The sequence below is a fragment of the Ornithodoros turicata genome, chromosome 1 (assembly GCF_037126465.1).
Source record: "Ornithodoros turicata isolate Travis chromosome 1, ASM3712646v1, whole genome shotgun sequence".
NCBI lineage: Eukaryota > Metazoa > Arthropoda > Arachnida > Ixodida > Argasidae > Ornithodoros > Ornithodoros turicata.
In genome coordinates this window covers 188514286-188533120 of record NC_088201.1, presented here as the reverse complement: position 1 = coordinate 188533120, position 18835 = coordinate 188514286, and the positions used below count along the sequence as shown (strand labels likewise).

At 45.7% G+C, this 18835-nt stretch overlaps 1 protein-coding gene across 1 annotated transcript in view; it reads left to right on the top strand.

Annotated features, from left to right (window-relative positions):
* LOC135392029 (atlastin-2-like) overlaps nt 1-18689 on the top strand; it is a 60838-nt gene extending 42149 nt beyond the window's left edge. The window contains exons 6-10 of the mRNA XM_064622651.1: nt 1038-1165; nt 1420-1476; nt 1667-1738; nt 18343-18486; nt 18621-18689. Coding sequence (XP_064478721.1) covers nt 1038-1165; nt 1420-1476; nt 1667-1738; nt 18343-18486; nt 18621-18689 — 470 coding nt within the window. The remainder of the gene's footprint in view (nt 1-1037; nt 1166-1419; nt 1477-1666; nt 1739-18342; nt 18487-18620) is intronic.
* Nucleotides 18690-18835: the final 146 nt, after the last annotated feature.

Here is an 18835-nt window from a genome sequence, read left to right as displayed (position 1 = left end):
GTCAGTTGAGAAAGGGTGGCACCGATATGGGTCCAGGAGAAAGTGGCCGAAAAACCCGCGCAATGTTGAAATAGTTTGCATTTTCGCGCATTTTTTTACTAGAACACAGCAAGGGGCTGCGGTTTCGATTCTTGAGGGGTGTGCTTCTCATGGTCTACAGCTCTGTAATTACGCGGTCAACCTATTTTCACTAATTATTACGATTAGTTATGAAAGTTAATTAACGGCTTTGATAATTATAGTTACACAACCGCCTTGAGTAGGCCCCATCGGGAATAAATATATTCAAATACTTTTGCAAAAACTAAATAATTTGGGAATTTAATAAAATTCTGTGCACGCCTTACGTGACACACACTATATCGCAAAGGCATGCACACTGTAGTACCAATTTAATTATCTCAGCGTCTTCCCGGGCCCTGAACGTCATATTTGAGGACGACATACGCACTCTCCGGGTTCACCACATATAGTCTGAAATACTGACGTCTCTCGCATCACGTACGACTACCGCTCTTTTTGTCGTTTTTTTTTCCAATTCGCTCCGCCAACCAATTGCGCGCCGATTAAAGTGTTATGAACCACGACGCCGTGACCTTTACAAAAGCACCGTCCTACAGATATCATAGTATAAAGGAGACATGCGAGGTCCTCCTTCTTTGATCAAAAGGGGAACATGTGCGTGGACTCACCATCTCGTTCACTAACATAGAGGGAAGCACAGTCCTATGAAATCTGGTAAGTCAGGAACTACACTCCCTGCCCGCTTAAATAGGAGTGTAGTCCTGTGAAGAAATCTTTTGACAGGGAGCACACGGATTTTTGTCGCCCTTGGGTTCTTGGGTAGCTTTTGGATACAGGGTTTACTATGCACTCTTCCTATCGCCCCCATTTTTCAGTCGCCACAATTCTGTTCAGCTGGAGGGATTCGAATACTAGAATACTGATTTGCTTGAACATTCTTCCTACGTGTACACTGTTTTCTAACTACACACTCACGTACATCGGTACCTCACAATACGAATCTTCATTCACAGATATATCTGGAGGATTTAAGCATCACATGAGGGACCTCGTGTCTTATCTTCTTTCACCCGAAAGGCTTGTTCCAAAAAAGGTCAATGGAAGGATTATTAAGTGCAAGGAGCTCTTGTCGATGTTTCAGGTGAGCTCTGTGTGTTGTATGTTGTAGACGCGTTGTATTATCACAGAATGAGGACATTGCCGAACTTTGTTTGTTTGCCCTTATTTCGCTTCTTTTGGTTGAAGCATTCAATATCTACTGACATAATTTATCAAGATTTATTTATTATTGTGTGTGAAGAACACTATAGCAACGTTACGATTTATTTATATTGATCCATGTGCGCGAGACCGCCAGCCGGGAAGTGACTATATAAATGTGTTTATATATTTCAGACTTATTTCACCGTCTTCGACCAAAAGGAGCTCCCTCAACCCATGTCTGTCTTCAACGTAGGTTTGACTACACATGACATTTGGTAGTGTAGTAGATTTAAGTACAAGTGACGTAATGTTCAAGAACCTACCTCTCACACATCAGTATTAATGAATACAGCGAATAATTGAAATTTTCCCATGTACTTTCTATATCTTACCTTGGTAACGATGCAAAAATTTTCTTCAGTATCATTTCTATTCACAGGCAACTGCATATATCCACAATAAGAGAATCAGGGAAGAAATCATCCAAAAATATGAAACTGAGATGGAAAAGGTAAGCCACCCATTGGCATATTTCGCTCAACCGAACTTCACTCAACCGAACACTCAACCGAACTGTCGGCCAGTTAGGATAATATCACCCAAAAGAAACTCTCAATACATAAGCGTCACAAACAGGCGTATGCCACTACATGGCGCCTTTCCAGCGGTCACTCTAAGTATCATCCTGGTCATCTGTGGGATACTCCAGCGAAGTACACATTGCAAAGCACAGCAGCGAACAATCGTGCAGCAGCTGTTCGGCTTGAGGGACATCGTGGCTAAACGCTGTGCCACTGTGACGTACATGTACTGCAGAATCTCCTTTCTTCAATTCACTAGTGAATTTAGCTACACATAGCGTCGCTCGGGCGCACATGGCTCTGTGAGCAGCGTAGCGAAAATAAATTAGGCCTTAATGGAGCCTGTGCACCAGATAATCACCCGGGACATTGTAGCTTATCGTTCTCACGAGCCTAAGGGAGATATCCTTTTTCGCACGTCCTATCAATTCGCTGATTTGTAAGTCAGCGAACGGAAAGCGGTGACGCGAGATTAACCCACCTTAAAGCTCATTCGCCTCATTCTTCAATCTGCACGTCACGAATCACCATGCAAAATATTATCGCTGTGCTTTGTACTATCACAGCGCAATATCAAATTTACAAAAGCAGTGGCAGACCGTAGCAGCCGCGGATGGTCGATCCTCCCGTGACGTCGAAAGAGCCCCGTGCATTTCTTCTCTTCTCAGATCACGCGCTGCTTACATATCCATGAAATGCCGAGATGACGTCGCGAGACACTTGCCAGGGGAATAGGCTACGTCACGACGTACCCTCCGCCTTCTTCTCTCACTCTTCAATTTCCTTTTTCAAAAATTGACCTATTTCCTAAAAGTATTAGGAATAGAGCCCCGCACGCCCCTGCAGATTTCCTGCGCCCGTCGTTGCCTCGGCACACGCCCCAGCAAAACACACACACACACACACACAGATATATGTATATGTACATGCGACAGCACCAGAGGACACGTGTTTCGCCGTGTTTGCGGCTCGTCAGCTCTGGGTAGCTGCGCATCGTTCGGAATTGGCAAACCAGGGGTCGCTCAGCGAGCGATATACACCTGCGATGGTGACTGAGCACTCCTCAATGCCACAGTGCAAGCGAGTGAATTATAATGAAGGGAAAAAGCCATTAAAGAAACAAGTAAATGACACTAGACGTATTTGAAATGAAAAATTACAGATTAAAATTGTTTCTATGGCTGCACGCAGAGAAACAGATACTCATGGAACGATGCGACAGAACCACTGGACACGTGTTTCGCCGTGTTTGCGGCTCGTCAGCTCTGGGTAGCTGCGCATCGTTCGGGATTGCCAAACTAGGGGTCGCTCAGCGAGCGGTATACACCTGCGAGGGTGACTGAGTGCTCAAATCTGACCATGAGCTCAGGCTGCGGACTGTGGACAATATGCCTTTCTTCGTTTATTGTGCATTGGAATTTATGAATTAAATAAGACTCACGTTGCTGTCTGCTGCGGTTAGATATGAACCTTGACTGTAAAATGAATACAGTTATGTCATTGAAGGAATGGCCAGGTTCGCGAAGGTGGCGGGAGACCGGGAGATTTAGTTTCTTTGTCATATCAGTATTATGATTATTGAATCGAATTCCGAAACTTGTTGTAGTTTGGCCAATGTACTGTGCTTTACAAAAATTGCACTGTAATAAATATACGACGTTAGAGGAGTTGCAGTCGTGATCGCCACTGATGTTTATAAGGAAATTACAATTTGTACTGTGTACTGTATCCGCGGTCTGCATCAGGTTACAAATTTGACATCAACGTCCCATGCAAGGGTGGCAGCCTTTGACTGTATGTTCCGGGTTGTTAATGTTAGAGTGTACCAAGTGATCCTGAATGTTCTGCGCGCGACGGTATGTTATACGGGGCGGTGTAGGGAATATTTCATTTAGACGTTCCGACTAGGATTGAAGGGGCTGGTGTCGTTGTAAGATATTTTTAAGGTGAGGTAATTACCTGACCTTAAAAATATAATATGATAATATAATATGACGGTAATATACATATTACCGTTAAATGTTAGAGTGAGGTTGACACATTCCTCATCTTTAGGTTGCTTTGGTTTGGTTAGATTGCTTCTCATCTTTAGGTTGCGTGCGGTTCGTATGGCGGTCTTTACTGAGTGCATTTTTCACTAGGTCTGGCGGGAATTGGCGATTAACTAAAGTTTCTTCAAGGCTGTCAAGATTACCATCTAATTCGTCATCGCGGGAGCAGATTCTTCTATAGCGTATGGCTAGACTGTAAGGGATGGCTAATTTAGTATGTCGCGGGTGACAACTATTGAATGACAGGTACTGCTGGGAGTCTGTTGGTTTACGGTACAAGTTTGTTTCTATTGAGTTGTTACAAATCTTAACATGAACGTCCAGAAAGCTTATGGCCTTTTTAGAATAAGTGTGGGTAAATTTCATAGTCGGGTGGACGTTATTAAAATTATCTATGAACGATAAAAGGCTTTCCTCAGAATGGGGCCACAACATGAATACGTCATCGAGGAAGCGTTTCTGGACAATGAGTTTGAGCAAACATGTCTCTAGGAAGCGTTCTTCAAGATAGCCCATGAACATATTACCATAGTTGGGGGCCATTTTTGTTCCCATAGCTGTACCACTAATTTGCAGATAATGCTTGTTATCGAATTCAAAATTGTTGCATGTAAACTTCTGAATTCCCTCTTTACCTTTTCTGTGCTTATATATACAAGACATATATACAAGACATCAATGTTCCAGAGATGTTGCTAACACCCTAAAAGAGACACAGTGTTTGTGCCGACCCAAGAGCGTGTCACATCCCTACGCTGTGCCGATGAGAGCCAAAAAGCTCGAAACGGCCGTCCACAGCTGTGATTGTGGCACGCTTGAATTGTAAACATATGCCTCACGTGCAGCCATGGAGCATTCGCTCATGTTTATATTTGTACCTGTACTTACTGGCTTTGCACTGCGGCCTCCAGTGGTGTTGCTACCACCCTGGAACATTAATGTCTTGCAGAGACACAGTGATTGTGCCGACCCAAGAGCGTACAGCCCTACGCTGTGCCGATGAGAGCCAAAAAGCTCGAAAAGGCAGTCCACAGCTGGGATTGTGACACGCTTGAATTGTAAACATATGCCTCACATGCAGTCATAGAGCATTCGCTCATTTTTATATTTGTATATATATATATATATATATATATATATATATATATATAAAGAGGGGGGAAAGCCATTAAAAAAATAAGTAAATGATGCTAGACGTGTTTGAAATTCAAACTTACAGATTAAAATGGCTTCTATGGCTGCACGTACAGAAAAATATACTCATTGAACGATGCGACAGCACCAGAGGACACGTGTTTCGCCGTGTTTGCGGCTCGTCGGCTCTGGGTAGCTGCTCATCGTTCAGGATTGGGAAACCAGGGGTCACTCAGCGAGCGATATACACCTGGGAGGGTGACTGAGCACTCCTGAATGCCACAGTGCAAGCCAGTGAATTATAAAGAGGGGGAAAGCCATTTAAAAAATAAGTAAATGATGCTAGACGTGTTTGAAATTCAAACTTACAGATTAAAATGGCTTCTATGGCTGCACGTAGAGAAACAGATACTCATTGAACGATGCGACAGCACCAGAGGACACGTGTTTCGCCGTGTTTGCGGCTCGTCGGCCCTGGGTAGCTGCGCATCGTTCGGGATCGGGGAAAATAAGTAAATGATGCTAGACGTGTTTGAAATTCAAACTTACAGATTAAAATGGCTTCTATGGCTGCACGTAGAGAAACAGATACTCATTGAACCATGCGACAGCACCAGAGGACACGTGTTTCGCCGTGTTTGCGGCTCGTCGGCCCTGGGTAGCTGCGCATCGTTCGGGATTGGCACTCGCTGAGTGACCCCTGGTTTGCCAATCCCGAACGATGCGCAGCTACCCAGGGCCGACGAGCCGCAAACACGGCGAAACACGTGTCCTCTGGTGCTGTCGCATCGTTCAATGAGTATCTATATATATATATAAAGATATATAATATATATATATATAGAAGTTAAAAAAAAAAGACGCGGAAACAGATTTTAGGGAAGTTACAAACACTAGTTTATTACATAGGGAGACGTTAAAAAGGGCAAGGGGTCGACGTTTCGACAGTTGCACTGTCTTCGTCAGGACAAAAGATGCCTGGCTGGTTACACATTACTTAAATAGGTTTGGTACATGACGTCATAGTCGGTACGGGCACGCCACAGGCGTTTGTCAATGAGTCAGATTCGGGAATATTCCAGAAGGTCAAGTCCGGGTGGTGATGTCATTCGCCGTAGGTCACTGTCCGCTTTGGGGAAAATTCCAGGCAGGATGAGCGCTGCTTCAAACTATGCTGAAAAAAAAAGGAAAGGGAAAAGAGAAAGGAAACGAAAAGGAAGAAAGTGTAGCCCATCTAGGCGGCCAGATTTCTTACCGTTGAAAGTGCTCCCAGATCTTCGTTAATGGTTGATTGGAATTTGTAAATGAGATAAGATTCGCGTTGTTCCCTGCACCGATCTGAGCTAAAATTTGACTGGAGAATAAAAAGTGACACATTATTTAGTGAATGACCTGGTTGCTTGAAATGGCGAGACACCGGGAGGTTTGGCTTTTTTGTAACGTCACATCGGTGGTTGTTGAACCTGATCCGAAATGATGTTTTAGTCTGACCAACGTATTGTGCTTGGCACATGCCGCACTGAATGCCGTAAATGACGTTAGATGAATTACAGTCGAAGTCACCACTAATTTTGACGGAAAAATCTGAATTAGTACTTTTAAGTACTTGGGTGCTTTGCATTACTTTGCATATTTGACACCTGCGACCATCGCATGGGTGACAGCCGTTCCCTGGATGCGCTGCTTTGCTAACCTTAGAGCTAACTAGATTATCGTGCAGGTTGCGCGCGCGCCTGTAGGTTACCCGTGGTGGCTGAGGAAAAATTTAGCATTTAGCAGCAATATTCCAAGCGTTAACAATATACTAAACCGTCACCATAGTATCCTTCTCCAATCGGAGCGCATCGGACAAATTTTTCCTCAGCCACCGCGGGTAACCTACAGGCGCGCGCGCAACCTGCACGATAATCTAGTTAGCTCTAAGGTTAGCAAAGCAGCGCATCCAGGGAACGGCTGTCACCCATGCGATGGTCGCAGGTGTCAAATATGCAAATTAATGCAAAGCACCCAAGTACTTAAAAGTACTAATTCAGATTTTCCCGTCAAAATTAGTGGTGACTTCGACTGTAATTCATCTAACGTCATTTACGCCATTCAGTGCGGCATGTGCCAAGCACAATACGTTGGTCAGACTAAAACATCATTTTGGATCAGGTTCAACAACCACCGATCTGACGTTACAAAAAAGCCAAACCTCCCGGTGTCTCGCCATTTCAAGCAACCAGGTCATTCACTAAATAATGTGTCACTTTTTATTCTCCAGTCAAATTTTAGCTCAGATCGGTGCAGGGAACAACGCGAATCTTATCTCATTTACAAATTCCAATCAACCATTAACGAAGATCTGGGAGCACTTTCAACGGTAAGAAATCTGGCCGCCTAGATGGGCTACACTTTCTTCCTTTTCGTTTCCTTTCTCTTTTTCTTTTCCTTTTTTTTCAGCATAGTTTGAAGCAGCGCTCATCCTGCCTAGAATTTCCCCCAAAGCGGACAGTGACCTACGGCGAATGACATCACCACCCGGACTTGACCTTCTGGAATATTCCCGAATCTGACTCATTGACAAACGCCTGTGGCGTGCCCGTACCGACTATGACGTCATGTACCAAACCTATTTAAGGAATGTGTAACCAGCTACGCATCTTTTGTCCTGACGAAGACAGTGCCACTGTCGAAACGTCGACCCCTTGCCCTTTTTAACGTCTCCCTATGTAATAAACTAGTGTTTGTAACTTCCCTAAAATCTGTTTCCGCGTCTTTTTTTGAACTTCTGTAAAACTTCGTGGCCGTTTGATAATCCTTTTACCTCACCATATATATATATATATATATATATATTCTACTACACCCTCCCAACACTCCTCTCCCAACACCCTCGCAGGTGTATATCGCTCGCTGAGCGACCCCTAGGGGGGTTTGCCAATTCCGAACGATGCGCAGCTACCCAGAGCTGACGAGCCGCAAAGACGGTGAAACACGTGTCCTCTGGTGCTGTCGCATCGTTCCATGAGTATCTATATACTACTACTATATACTATTACTGTATTACTATAATCTGTACTTACTGGCTTTGCACTGCGGCCTCCAGAGGTGTTGATAACACCCTGCGACATTGATGTCTTGCAGAGACAGTGTTTGTGCCGACCCAAGAGGGTGTCACATCCCTACGCTGTGCCGATGAGAGCCAAAAAGCTCGAAACGGCCGTCCACAGCTGGTACTGTGGCACGCTTCAATTGTAAACACATGCCTCTCGTGCAGCCATGGAGCATTCGCTCATTTTTATATATATATATATATAGAGAGAGAGAGACGAATAAAAGTTCAGAAGGCCACGAAGTAAATATAAAGTAAAGTTATGAAGGAATGAAGGAAGTCCTGAAGAAGGCGGAGCTTCCGCTGCAACGTTGACCATACCCCTAGATATCTTTCTATTCGTTTAAATTGCAATAAATCGTCCCGTTTTTTACTTCCCCTACCTTCTTTGTTTGCCTTTCATTCCTTCATAACTGTATATATATATATATATATATATATATATATATATACTGGTAAAAAAAATAGCCGGAGCTCTTTGGCTGCACGTATAGCATATGTCTGTAACTCAAACATCGCCATGCCAGTACTGGACAGCTGTTTCGGCCTTCTTGGACCTCATCAGCAGTACGCAGGCAGGCAACGTTTGAGTGGATGGCGTCAGAAGGTCACGTAACACGTGATTCCTTCCGTCAGGGTGAGATAACTCACTCACTGAAAGCCCAGTGCAAAGCCAGTGAAGTATGCTGGTAAAAAAAATAGCCGGAGCTCTTTGGCTGCACGTATAGCATATGTCTGTAGCTCAAACATCGCCATGCCAGTACTGGACAGCTGTTTCGGCCTTCTTGGACCTCATCAGCAGTACGCAGGCAGGCAACGTTTGAGTGGATGGCGTCAGAAGGTCACGTAACACGTGATTCCTTCCGTCAGGGTGAGATAACTCACTCACTGAAAGCCCAGTGCAAAGCCAGTGAAGTATGCTGGTAAAAAAAATAGCCGGAGCTCTTTGGCTGCACGTATAGCATGTGTCTGTAACTCAAACATCGCCATGCCAGTACTGGACAGCTGTTTCGGCCTTCTTGGACCTCATCAGCAGTACGCAGGCAGGCAACGTTTGAGTGGATGGCGTCAGAAGGTCACGTAACACGTGATTCCTTCCGTCAGGGTGAGATAACTCACTCACTGAAAGCCCAGTGCAAAGCCAGTGAAGTATGCTGGTAAAAAAAATAGCCGGAGCTCTTTGGCTGCACGTATAGCATATGTCTGTAGCTCAAACATCGCCATGCCAGTACTGGACAGCTGTTTCGGCCTTCTTGGACCTCATCAGCAGTACGCAGGCAGGCAACGTTTGAGTGGATGGCGTCAGAAGGTCACGTAACACGTGATTCCTTCCGTCAGGGTGAGATAACTCACTCACTGAAAGCCCAGTGCAAAGCCAGTGAAGTATGCTGGTAAAAAAAATAGCCGGAGCTCTTTGGCTGCACGTATAGCATATGTCTGTAACTCAAACATCGCCATGCCAGTACTGGACAGCTGTTTCGGCCTTCTTGGACCTCATCAGCAGTACGCAGGCAGGCAACGTTTGAGTGGATGGCGTCAGAAGGTCACGTAACACATGATTCCTTCCGTCAGGGTGAGATAACTCACTCACTGAAAGCCCAGTGCAAAGCCAGTGAAGTATGCTGGTAAAAAAAATAGCCGGAGCTCTTTGGCTGCATGTATAGCATATGTCTGTAACTCAAACATCGCAGTGCCAGTACTGGACAGCTGTTTCGGCCTTCTTGGACCTCATCAGTAGTACGCAGGCAGGCAACGTTTGAGTGGATGGCGTCAGAAGGTCACGTAACACGTGATTCCTTCCGTCAGGGTGAGATAACTCACTCACTGAAAGCCCAGTGCAAAGCCAGTGAAGTATGCTGGTAAAAAAAATAGCCGGAGCTCTTTGGCTGCACGTATAGCATATGTCTGTAACTCAGACATCGCCATGCCAGTACTGGACAGCTGTTTCGGCCTTCTTGGACCTCATCAGCAGTACGCAGGCAGGCAACGTTTGAGTGGATGGCGTCAGAAGGTCACGTAACACGTGATTCCTTCCGTCAGGGTGAGATAACTCACTCACTGAAAGCCCAGTGCAAAGCCAGTGAAGTAAGCTGGTAAAAAAAATAGCCGGAGCTCTTTGGCTGCACGTATAGCATATGTCTGTAACTCAAACATCGCCATGCCAGTACTGGACAGCTGTTTCGGCCTTCTTGGACCTCATCAGCAGTACGCAGGCAGGCAACGTTTGAGTGGATGGCGTCAGAAGGTCACGTAACACGTGATTCCTTCCGTCAGGGTGAGATAACTCACTCACTGAAAGCCCAGTGCAAAGCCAGTGAAGTATGCTGGTAAAAAAAAATAGCCGGAGCTCTTTGGCTGCACGTATAGCATATGTCTGTAACTCAAACATCGCCATGCCAGTACTGGACAGCTGTTTCGGCCTTCTTGGACCTCATGAGCAGTACGCTGGCAGGCAACGTTTGAGTGGATGGCGTCAGAAGGTCACGTAACACGTGATTCCTTCCGTCAGGGTGAGATAACTCACTCACTGAAAGCCCAGTGCAAAGCCAGTGAAGTATGCTGGTAAAAAATAGCCGGAGCTCTGTCGCTGCACTATAGCATATGTCTGTAACTCAAACATCGCCATGCCAGTACTGGACAGCTGTTTCGGCCTTCTTGGACCTCATCAGCAGTACGCAGGCAGGCAACGTTTGAGTGGATGGCGTCAGAAGGTCACGTAACACGTGATTCCTTCCGTCAGGGTGAGATAACTCACTCACTGAAAGCCCAGTGCAAAGCCAGTGAAGTATGCTGGTAAAAAAAATAGCCGGAGCTCTTTGGCTGCACGTATAGCATATGTCTGTAACTCAAACATCGCCATGCCAGTACTGGACAGCTGTTTCGGCCTTCTTGGACCTCATCAGCAGTACGCAGGCAGGCAACGTTTGAGTGGATGGCGTCAGAAGGTCACGTAACACGTGATTCCTTCCGTCAGGGTGAGATAACTCACTCACTGAAAGCCCAGTGCAAAGCCAGTGAAGTATGCTGGTAAAAAAAAATAGCCGGAGCTCTTTGGCTGCACGTATAGCATATGTCTGTAACTCAAACATCGCCATGCCAGTACTGGACAGCTGTTTCGGCCTTCTTGGACCTCATCGTACGTTATACGTGCGTTATACGTCGCTATACGTGCAGCCAAAGAGCTCCGGCTATTTTTTTTACCAGCATACTTCACTGGCTTTGCACTGGGCTTTCAGTGAGTGAGTTATCTCACCCTGACGGAAGGAATCACGTGTTACGTGACCTTCTGACGCCATCCACTCAAACGTTGCCTGCCTGCGTACTGCTGATGAGGTCCAAGAAGGCCGAAACAGCTGTCCAGTACTGGCATGGCGATGTTTGAGTTACAGACATATGCTATACGTGCAGCCAAAGAGCTCCGGCTATTTTTTTTACCAGCATACTTCACTGGCTTTGCACTGGGCTTTCAGTGAGTGAGTTATCTCTCCCTGACGGAAGGAATCACGTGTTACGTGACCTTCTGACGCCATCCACTCAAACGTTGCCTGCCTGCGTACTGCTGATGAGGTCCAAGAAGGCCGAAACAGCTGTCCAGTACTGGCATGGCGATGTTTGAGTTACAGACATATGCTATACGTGCAGCCAAAGAGCTCCGGCTATTTTTTTTACCAGCATACTTCACTGGCTTTGCACTGGGCTTTCAGTGAGTGAGTTATCTCACCCTGACGGAAGGAATCACGTGTTACGTGACCTTCTGACGCCATCCACTCAAACGTTGCCTGCCTGCGTACTGCTGATGAGGTCCAAGAAGGCCGAAACAGCTGTCCAGTACTGGCATGGCGATGTTTGAGTTACCTACATATGCTATACGTGCAGCCAAAGAGCTCCGGCTATTTTTTTTTACCAGCATACTTCACTGGCTTTGCACTGGGCTTTCAGTGAGTGAGTTATCTCACCCTGACGGAAGGAATCACGTGTTACGTGACCTTCTGACGCCATCCACTCAAACGTTGCCTGCCTGCGTACTGCTGATGAGGTCCAAGAAGGCCGAAACAGCTGTCCAGTACTGGCATGGCGATGTTTGAGTTACAGACATATGCTATACGTGCAGCCAAAGAGCTCCGGCTATTTTTTTTACCAGCATACTTCACTGGCTTTGCACTGGGCTTTCAGTGAGTGAGTTATCTCACCCTGACGGAAGGAATCACGTGTTACGTGACCTTCTGACGCCATCCACTCAAACGTTGCCTGCCTGCGTACTGCTGATGAGGTCCAAGAAGGCCGAAACAGCTGTCCAGTACTGGCATGGCGATGTTTGAGTTACAGACATATGCTATACGTGCAGCCAAAGAGCTCCGGCTATTTTTTTTACCAGCATACTTCACTGGCTTTGCACTGGGCTTTCAGTGAGTGAGTTATCTCACCCTGACGGAAGGAATCACGTGTTACGTGACCTTCTGACGCCATCCACTCAAACGTTGCCTGCCTGCGTACTGCTGATGAGGTCCAAGAAGGCCGAAACAGCTGTCCAGTACTGGCATGGCGATGTTTGAGTTACAGACATATGCTATACGTGCAGCCAAAGAGCTCCGGCTATTTTTTTTACCAGCATACTTCACTGGCTTTGCACTGGGCTTTCAGTGAGTGAGTTATCTCACCCTGACGGAAGGAATCACGTGTTCCGTGACCTTCTGACGCCATCCACTCAAACGTTGCCTGCCTGCGTACTGCTGATGAGGTCCAAGAAGGCCGAAACAGCTGTCCAGTACTGGCATGGCGATGTTTGAGTTACCTACATATGCTATACGTGCAGCCAAAGAGCTCCGGCTATTTTTTTTTACCAGCATACTTCACTGGCTTTGCACTGGGCTTTCAGTGAGTGAGTTATCTCACCCTGACGGAAGGAATCACGTGTTACGTGACCTTCTGACGCCATCCACTCAAACGTTGCCTGCCTGCGTACTGCTGATGAGGTCCAAGAAGGCCGAAACAGCTGTCCAGTACTGGCATGGCGATGTTTGAGTTACATATATATATATATATATATATATATATGTGTGTGTGTGTGTGTGTGTGTGTGTTTATAATTTGATCGTGCACTCCCAGCCGCGTAGAGCTGCTTCGTCCTACTTGGGACTCGGCAGCCCGGAGTTGGGAAGTGAGACGATCTTGGGTTAAACGGCGAGACGTCAATGTTGCACGGTGACAGCGCCACCTGTAGAGGTGGCAGTACAAGCTAGCAAGTACATATACTAAGGAAAAACAGCTAATGCTCTATGGCTGCACGTCGAGCATATGTTTACAATTTGATCGTGCACTCCCAGCCGAGTAGAGCTGTTTCGTCCTACTTGGGACTCGGCAGCCCGGAGTTGGGAAGTGAGACGATCTTGGGTTGGCACTAACAGTGCGTCTCGGCGAGACGTCAATGTTGCACGGTGACAGCGCCACCTGTAGAGGCCGCAGTACAAGCTAGCAAGTACATATACTAAGGAAAAACAGCTAATGCTCTATGGCTGCACGTCGAGCATATGTTTACAATTTGATCGTGCACTCCCAGCCGAGTAGAGCTGTTTCGTCCTACTTGGGACTCGGCAGCCCGGAGTTGGGAAGTGAGACGATCTTGGGTTGGCACTAACAGTGCGTCTCGGCGAGACGTCAATGTTGCACGGTGACAGCGCCACCTGTAGAGGTGGCAGTACAAGCTAGCAAGTACATATAGTAAGGAAAAACAGCTAATGCTCTATGGCTGCACGTCGAGCATATGTTTACAATTTGATCGTGCACTCTCAGCCGAGTAGAGCTGTTTCGTCCTACTTGGGACTCGGCAGCCCGGAGTTGGGAAGTGAGACGATCTTGGGTTGGCACTAACAGTGCGTCTCGGCGAGACGTCAATGTTGCACGGTGACAGCGCCACCTGTAGAGGCCGCAGTACAAGCTAGCAAGTACATATACAAAGGAAAAACAGCTAATGCTCTATGGCTGCACGTCGAGCCATGTTTACAATTTCATCGTGCACTCCCAGCCGAGTAGAGCTGTTGCGTCCTACTTGGGACTAGTCAGCCCGGAGTAGGGAAGCTGTCAGTAGATCAAGTCCAGGTACGTCGTGTCAAGTCTGGGTGGTGTCATCATCCTTGGAGTGGGGGAGGGGGGTTATCAGGACCCCAGCTGAAAGAAAAAAGAAGCAGCACCTTATCTAAGTAGTTAACTTATTTTAGTTGACAGTACACCAAGGCCTTTGTTTTATGGCAGATAGGAATTTGTAGATAAGGTATGATTCCCGTTGTTATCGGTAAGAGTTTCCCTTGAGTAAGAAACAGGTGCTACATAATTAGCAGCACCTGTTTCTTACACAAGTAGCGTAAAGTTATTATCCGGTCGCCTGTCATCGCTGTGTTTGCGTAGCGCTCGTTAAAGCCTAATTTTGAACACTCTGTATATATATATATATATATATATATATATATATATATCTTGAGAAGTTGGAGTTGGATCGGACGGCTACGTAATTATAGTTGAAATAAATGGGAGACAGAAGACGAAAGTAGGGGAAGTAACAAAAAAGGGGTTTATTAAAACTTAAAAATCATAAAAGTTAGGGAGGATGTCTACGTTACGGCGGAAGCTCCGCCTTCTTCGGGACAAAAGAGCTAAATGTGGCCACGAGGCTGATAAGGGGCTTGAGAATGACGTGGTCGGTTGGGGGAAATTCCCGCCACCTGGCGGTTGTCAATTGGGGAAATTCCAGAGCGTTTTTGTGTCAGGTCCAGGAGTGGGGTCATCGTCCTTGTGGGTCAGTGGGGATTTTGATCTGCCTGAAACGAGAAAAGGCAACAGGGTCTTATCTAGGCTGTTAGACTTCTTATTGTTGACAGCATGCCAGGGTCCTCGTTAATGGCCGATCGGAATTTGTAAATTAAGTAAGATTCCCGTTGTTCCCGGGAGCGGTCGGAGGTAAAGTTCGACTGGAGAATAAAAACTGAGGCTTCAGGTGACTGAGCACTTCTCAATGGCATTGAGAAGTGCTCAGTCACCCTCCCAGGTGTATATCGCTCGCTGAGTGACCCCTGGTTTGCCAATCCCGAACGATGCGCAGCTACCCAGGGCCGACGAGCCGCAAACACGGCGAAACACGTGTCCTCTGGTGCTGTCGCATCGTTCCATGAGTATCTGTTTTTCTACGTGCAGCCATAGAAGCCATCTTAATCTGTAAGTTTGAATTTCAAACACATCTAGCGTCATTTTTCTTATTTTTTAATGGCTTTTTTCCTCTCTTTATAATTCACTGGCTTGCACTGTGGCATTGAGAAGTGCTCAGTCACCCTCCCAGGTGTATATCGCTCGCTGAGTGACCCCTGGTTTGCCAATCCCGAACGATGCGCAGCTACCCAGGGCCGACGAGCCGCAAACACGGCGAAACACGTGTCCTCTGGTGCTGTCGCATCGTTCCATGAGTATCTGTTTTTCTACGTGCAGCCATAGAAGCCATCTTAATCTGTAAGTTTGAATTTCAAACACATCTAGCGTCATTTTTCTTATTTTTTAATGGCTTTTTTCCTCTCTTTATAATTCACTGGCTTGCACTGTGGCATTGAGAAGTGCTCAGTCACCCTCCCAGGTGTATATCGCTCGCTGAGTGACCCCTGGTTTGCCAATCCCGAACGATGCGCAGCTACCCAGGGCCGACGAGCCGCAAACACGGCGAAACACGTGTCCTCTGGTGCTGTCGCATCGTTCCATGAGTATCTGTTTTTCTACGTGCAGCCATAGAAGCCATCTTAATCTGTAAGTTTGAATTTCAAACACATCTAGCGTCATTTTTCTTATTTTTTAATGGCTTTTTTCCTCTCTTTATAATTCACTGGCTTGCACTGTGGCATTGAGAAGTGCTCAGTCACCCTCCCAGGTGTATATCGCTCGCTGAGTGACCCCTGGTTTGCCAATCCCGAACGATGCGCAGCTACCCAGGGCCGACGAGCCGCAAACACGGCGAAACACGTGTCCTCTGGTGCTGTCGCATCGTTCCATGAGTATCTGTTTTTCTACGTGCAGCCATAGAAGCCATCTTAATCTGTAAGTTTGAATTTCAAACACATCTAGCGTCATTTTTCTTATTTTTTAATGGCTTTTTTCCTCTCTTTATAATTCACTGGCTTGCACTGTGGCATTGAGAAGTGCTCAGTCACCCTCCCAGGTGTATATCGCTCGCTGAGTGACCCCTGGTTTGCCAATCCCGAACGATGCGCAGCTACCCAGGGCCGACGAGCCGCAAACACGGCGAAACACGTGTCCTCTGGTGCTGTCGCATCGTTCCATGAGTATCTGTTTTTCTACGTGCAGCCATAGAAGCCATCTTAATCTGTAAGTTTGAATTTCAAACACATCTAGCGTCATTTTTCTTATTTTTTAATGGCTTTTTTCCTCTCTTTATATATATATATATATATATATATATATATATATATATATCATATCTCAGGACATCAAGAAAAGACAGTCCCGACTAAGGCGTAGACAACTCTTTTAGCCAGGGATGTGGCAACCGAATCCGCGAATTCACGAATCCTCGAATCCTAGGCAGGGATTCGAGATTAGCGAATGCGAATCCCAGAGCCCCAAACGACGAATCGAATCTTTCGAATCCACCAAGCACCGTTTGTTTGTTACTTTTTCAAATTGGCGCCCTCGGAGTCCGCTGAAAGCCTCACTGGCCGACAGCTGTGTTCTTGTTTGTTTGTTTACATTGCTCTAGACTGAAAGAGTTCAGACAGGAACTGTTGCATTACAAGTTTAAAAGTAACATGGCTTTGCTTGTGATTGTTGCTTAGTTTTATGGAAATAATTCAGACTCGAGAATTTATGAATTTCTTGTAGTCGACGAACAACATGTTAAATAAATTGCGTTTTAGAATAGCTATATGGGTGTATTTTCTCCCGAAACTGAAGCATTATTTACGTCGTTTGTCATTAAAGAAATCTATCATATTCTGCTTCGGAACATTTTTCACTAGAAGTGTTTTTCCTCGGATTTTAAAACTCTTTTTAAAGAAAGCATTCGAAAGATTCGAGATTCGTAAGACTCGTGTATTCGTAGAGCCTTCCTTGGATTCGGAGTCGGATTCGAGAATTTTTGGATTCGTCCCATTTGGAATATCTTAAATGTAAATACGTCATCCCCCTTTTTTTCTTACTTCCCGTATACCTTCGTAGTCTGTGTTTCATTTTTCATTTCAGCTACATATGTTCGCGATCGTCCGAACCATTTCACCTGTCATATATAGTAGCATAGAGTAAAAGCAGGTAATTATTCGCAGCTTTCGTAGTGCAACAACCTTGGCCGTGAGCACGTATAGGGGCAGTTTTTTTTTTGTATACTACCAGAAAAAGAAACTGCTCCCCTCTACATGCGCACACGCCAAGGTTGTTGGACTACGAAAGCTGTGAAGAATGACCTGTGTTTACCACATGTTGAACGAAGTAACAGGAGAAGAATTAGTCCAGGCATGGCACAAATATGGATGACAAAAACACGTACGCCTCGAACGTCCAAAATTCGACTAAATCGAGTCAGAAAATGGGGCTGACACCAAGACCGATTTGGGTTCGATGATTCTCCGTCGGGCCAAAATCTCAGTCTAAAAGTCACACTGCCATCCTAGGATCGGCGCTATCTGTACAAGTATGGTTAAACAGAATCTTACGTACTATAACATTGCTTAAACGAGCAAAAGCGCCAGCATCATATATCGTGGAAAGCCTTACAGGAATGTGAATATACAACCTCAAGAGAACGGTCTTATTGCCTCTTTTCGCTGCCTATTTTTTTTTTTTTGTTTTGGGGGCTTCAGTTTCAACGTATTTTGGGCTTTTCATTGCCTAAACATCCGCGCCCTAGAAAAATGTTGCGGTTACACTGCTTACTGTTTTGGTGCGTTGGAGTACAGGACATGGGGCAACTAATATCATGAGCTATACACCACGGTGGATTGGATCAATTTTCGCTACGTGTGGCTTCTCTAACATGAGTCGAAATCTGTGCACGCGTTACACCGCTTAATATTCCTCAACGACGTGTCTGTGACGAGGACTTGGACGATAGGCCCTCGTGTGTCGTGCTTTCCTGTACCTTCCACTACCATGCTGGCGTCATTTTCGAGATTTTCAACCATCAGTATTGAAATCAGTGGAAAACAAACCTGTCAGTTGATTCATGCAGTGTAATAGGCTCGTTCGTTTCATTACATACTTGGTTTTACAGGCCACCGGCGTGACTAATATTTCTGCTTCTGATGCTGACATTGAAATGAACCATAATAAACTCAAGGAAGAGTGCTTGTCACAGTTCGACAAAGAGCCTAAGCTGGGAGACCACCACAGAGAACTTCGGGAGCAGCTGATACAGGTACCGAACAAGCTTCAATGTCAATAATATACAATACATGGTGAATAGTATGGAACCATTCAGGTTTTTTTTTTTGGTTCATGCTATATTTTTGCATAAAAACTGTAAGAGCAGCGTTGATGTCATTTCCGCAGGCTGGTTACGCGGCCAGGCGGACACTCCTTGGTGTAGCCTATGTAACTCTTGCAGAACTTGTTACCTAAATTTCCCTGAACTTAGTAATTATATGTTTTTTGGGGAGTGCCACATCGCAAGATTGAGCCGGTCTTTATCTAAATCCATGTTCTTTTATAAAAAAGTTAGAGTAGTTCGAGCTTTGAGGTATAAATTGCGAAATATTGCTTCGCAA